The 4,849-nt window shown below is 41.8% G+C and overlaps 1 protein-coding gene across 1 annotated transcript; it reads left to right on the top strand.

Annotated features, from left to right (window-relative positions):
- The first annotated feature begins 338 nt into the window (after positions 1 to 338).
- On the top strand, positions 339 to 4,532 carry LOC147990593 (uncharacterized). Its single transcript, XM_087538307.1, has 6 exons — positions 339 to 1,019; positions 1,659 to 1,910; positions 2,372 to 2,779; positions 2,939 to 3,101; positions 3,737 to 4,020; positions 4,494 to 4,532. The coding sequence occupies exons 1-6, from the start codon at positions 339 to 341 to the stop codon at positions 4,530 to 4,532; spliced, it is 1,827 nt and encodes a 608-aa protein (XP_087394433.1).
- The last annotated feature ends 317 nt before the right edge of the window (positions 4,533 to 4,849 follow it).

Raw genomic sequence — 4,849 nt, 5'->3', positions numbered from 1 at the left:
AGCTGAAGTTTACCATGCCCAAGTTTGATGGTGGATCTGATCCAGAAAGTTATCTCACATGGGAATTGAAAGTTGACAAGATTTTCCGCATGCACAACTAGTCTGAAGAGAAGAAATGAGCAATGGCCTCACTTGAATTTGAAGACTATGCTCTAATTTGGTGGGAGCAAGTTCAGATTCAGCGAGAAGAAGAAGGAGAGCCTGCTGTTGCTACATGGACAGAAATGAAAAGAGAGACAAGGGAAAGATTTGTCCCAAGGCATTATAGACGTGACATCTTTGATAAGCTCCAGAATTTGAGGCAAGGAAAGTTATGAGTTGAGGAGTATCATAAGGAGATGGAGAAGGCAATGATAAGAGCCAACATACATGAAGATGAGGAGCAGTCCATGGCAAGGTTCCTCTATGGGCTGAATCCTAATGTTAGACGAGTGGTTGATTTGCAGCCATATCGTAATGTAGTAGAGCTGGTACATCTTGCTTCTAAGGCTGAACGTCAATTGCAAGAAGACTCGAAGCAAAATAGAACTACGTCCTTCACAGCTCGAGCTACATCAAGTTGGAGTAAGTTTATACCTCAATTCAACGTTGGTCGAGGTATTATGACTAGTTCTGGTGGTGGAAATCAGCCCCATGCACGTGCAACCACGAGCAGAAAGGATGCATCAAATTTGAAGGAGAAGATCAAATTTGTAGCTCCTAGTTCATCCTCCATTGGCTCCACGGGGAAAACTAGTGAGATAGAGTGCTTTACATGTAAGGGACGTGGCCACATGAAGAAGGATTGTCCCAACAAGTGTACCATGCTGATCACCGAGAATGGAGAATATGAGTCTTCTAGTGAACCTAAAGAAGAAACTGAAGATGGTGACGGTTCAGATGGTGATGAGCAAACCTATTGTGATTATGAGCAAGGTGCCTCTCTTGTTGTCACTAAAGTTTTGAGTGTGCAGATCAAAGAAGCTGAGAATGGAAAACGACACAATCTGTTTCAAATAAGAGCCAAAGTGCAAGACAAGGTATGCAAGGTAATTGTTGATGGTGGGAGTTGTCACAATCTTGCAAGCAAAGAAATGTGTGATAAGCTTGGGCTGAAGCTGCTACAACACCCTCATCCATATCATATACAATGGTTGAGTGAATGTGGAGAGATTAAGATCACACACATAGTACAGGTGCAATTCAAGATTGGAGATTATAATGACACTGTTGAGTGTGATGTGGTGCCAATGAAGGTGTGTCACTTGTTGTTGGGCAGACCGTGGCAATATGATAATTCAGCTCAACATTGTGGCAAAACCAATCAATACACCATCAAGTGGAGAGGAAAAAACTTGGTGCTTAGACCCATGACACCCCAACAAATCATGGCTGAGCACTTGCAGAAAGTTTCTGAAGTAAAAATAGTGAGTAAGAAAGAGGGAGAGATAAAGAGCGAGAGAGAGATCCATAAATAGGTGAGTGAGCGCCACAAGCCAAATCTGAGAGGGAAGAATAAAAGAGAGGGAGAGAACTTAGTAATGTTAGCCACCAAATCAGAACTAGGAGATGTGAGGCTCAACCCAAATCAAGTGGTTGTTGTACTTGTGTACAAAGATGCTTTGCTTTCAGCTAACGACTTAACATGTCTCCCTAGTGCTGCTTGTGATGTCTTGCAGGAATTCGAGGATGTTTTTCCAGAGGAAGTGCCCGCTGGTCTACCTCCCTTGCGTGGCATAGAACATCAGATTGACCTCATTCCAGGAGCATCACCTCTGAATCGACCTCCCAACCGCACCAATCCTGAAGAAACAAAGGAGATACAAAGGCAGGTCCAAGAACTTTTAGATAAAGGTTATGTGCGTGAAAGCTTAAGTCCTTGTGTTGTACCTGTGATTTTGGTGCCCAAGAAAGATGACACATGGCCATTGGTAATGGATTGTAGGCCGATCAATATTATAACTATTAGGTATCATCATCTTATTCCTAGGTTAGATGATATGCTTGATGAATTGAGTGGCTCTACTGGTTTCTCTAAAATTGATTTGAGGAGTGGATACCATCAGATTAGGATGAAAGAAGGAGATGAATGGAAACTGCTTTCAAAACAAAATTTGGGTTGTATGAGTGGTTAGTCATGCCTTTTGGATTAACTAATGCACCAAGTACATTCATGAGATTGATGAACCATGTTTTGTGAGCTTACATTGGAAAATTTGTTGTTGTGTACTTTGATGACATCCTAATCTATAGCAGATCCATTGAGGAACATATTGAACATCTAAAACAAGTGCTGAATGTGCTAAGGACAGAAAAACTATATGCTAACGTTGAGAAGTGCTCCTTTTGCACAAACAAGGTTGTTTTTCTTGGCTATGTCGTTTCAGGATAGGGAATTGAAGTGGATGAATCTAAGGTGGAAGCAATCAAGAATTGGCCAACTCCAATGAATGTAAGCCAGGTGAGAAGTTTTCATGGCCTTGCTGGTTTATACTGGAGGTTTGTGAAAGATTTTAGTACAATTGCTGCACCTTTGAATGAATTGACAAAGAAAGGAATTCCCTTTAAATGGGGTGCACCACAAGAAGAAGCATTTCTTGAGCTTAAGAAACAATTAACTGAAGCACCTTTGCTGATTCTACCTGATTTCACTAAAACTTTTGAGATAGAATGTGATGCTAGTGGAATAGGTGTTGGATGTGTGTTAATGCAAGAACGAAAACCAATAGCATATTTTAGTGAGAAGCTGAGTGGTGCACAACTGAATTATTCTGTTTATGATAAGGAGTTGTATGCCTTGGTTAGAGTGCTTGAAACTTGGCAACACTACTTATGGCCTAAAGAGTTTATTGTACATTCTGATCATGAGGCCTTGAAACATTTGAAAGGCCAAGCTAAACTTAATCGTAGGCATGCTAAATGGGTAGAATTCATTGAAACTTTCCCATGTGTTGTGAAGTATAAGAAAGGAAGGGAAAACATGGTTGTTGATGCTTTGTCCCGTAGGCATGTTCTTTTGACACAATTAGAAGTGAATGTACCAGGACTTGAGAGCTTAAAAGAACTGTATTGCACTGATCATATATTTTCAGAACCATATGCAAAATGTAAAGATGGGAAAGGTTGGGATAAATACCATGTGCATGATGGGTTCCTTTTAGGGCTAACAAGTTATGTGTTCCAGATTCGTCCGTTAGGCCTTTGTTGTTGCAGGAATCACATGCAGGAGGATTAATGGGACACTTTGGTCCTGAGAAAACTTATGAGCTGTTGGCCGATCACTTTTATTGGCCAAAGATGAGGAAGGACATTGAGAGATTTGTGCAGCGATGCATCATATGCCACAAAGCTAAGTCTAAACTGAACTCCCATGGTTTATATACTCCCCTGCCTGTTCCAAATGCTCCTTGGGAGGATATTATCATGGATTTTGTTTTAGGACTGCCTAGGACTAAGAGGGGGAGGGATTCAGTTTCTGTTGTGGTTGATAGGTTCTCAAAAATGGCACACTTCATTCCGTGCCACAAGAATGACGATGCTTCACATGTTGCTGATTTGTTTTTCAGGGAAGTTTTTCGCTTGCATGGAATGCCAAGGACTATTGTTTCAGATCGAGATGTGAAGTTCATGAGCTACTTTTGGAAAACATCGTGGGCAAAATTAGGAACCAAGTTGTTGTTTTCAACAACGTGTCACCCCCAAACTGATGGGCAAACAGAGGTAGTGAACTGCACACTCTCAGCCTTGCTGCGTACAGTGATCAAGAAGAATTTGAAGGAGTGGGAAGAGTGTTTGCCGCACGTGGAGTTTGCTTACAATCGGGCAGTTCACTGTACCACAAACATGTGCGCGTTTGAGGTGGTATATGGATTCAAACCACTTGCACCAATTGACTTGCTGCCACTTCCATTGCAAGAGAGATGTAACATGGAGGCTTCCAAGCGTGCTGCATATGTGAAGAAGATTCATGAGAAGACCAGAGAAGAGATAGAAAGGAAGTCCAAGTACTATGCTGCTAAGGCAAACAAAAATCGCAAGAAGGTAACTTTTGAGCCCGGAGATCTGGTTTGGATACATTTGCGCAAAGATTGATTCCCAGAGAAGCGCAAATCCAAGCTAATGCCTCGTGGAGATGGACCGTTCAAAGTCTTGGCCAAGATCAATGACAATGCTTACAAAATCGAGCTTCCTAAAGACTATGCTGTGAGTCCAACTTTCAACGTTGCTAATTTGTCTCCATGCTTCGATCAAGAGGGTCAAGAGTCGAGGACGACTCCTTCTGAAGAGGGGGAGGATGATGAGGACATCCCAGGTTCACCTTGTTTATCATCTTCTCCTGATGATAAATCTTAGCCATCAAGTGAAGCTTCTACAAAGAAGATCTATTTGGGTCCCATGACAAGGAGCCGTGCCAAACAAATAGCACAAGAGGTGAACGCGCTCCTAGCTTATCATAATTCAAATGACCATGAGAACTTTATACTGCCTAAATCTCATGTGCTGATTTTACTTAGGTACAATGTCGAGGACAACCAACAACATTCAGCACATGAAGAACCAAGTTTTGGAGCCCATTCAACAAGTTTAAAGAGAACAAGTTTCAACTCTGATGAAAGCCTTGTTTTGGTGACAAGGACAACTAGTTACACCGCAAGGAAGAATAGCAAGCCATCTCAACACTCTATTGTTACATGTGCAGTTCCAGAATTCATCCCAGAACTTGCTGAATCATGCAACGCAAATATATGAGCATCCAACATGTGTGGGAGTACAAAATGGAGAGCATATGAAGTCTACTTTCAGGAAAATCAAACGGTGCATCATTTGGAGTCCTGAGTCAAAGGATATGAGAGTTCCAATGCAAGCTGTC

The sequence above is a fragment of the Triticum urartu genome, chromosome 1A (genome assembly GCF_056163025.1).
Source record: "Triticum urartu cultivar PI428250 chromosome 1A, HENAU_Tu73, whole genome shotgun sequence".
In the NCBI taxonomy this organism is placed as follows: Eukaryota; Viridiplantae; Streptophyta; class Magnoliopsida; order Poales; family Poaceae; genus Triticum; species Triticum urartu.
This window is presented reverse-complemented; position numbering and strand designations above follow the sequence as displayed.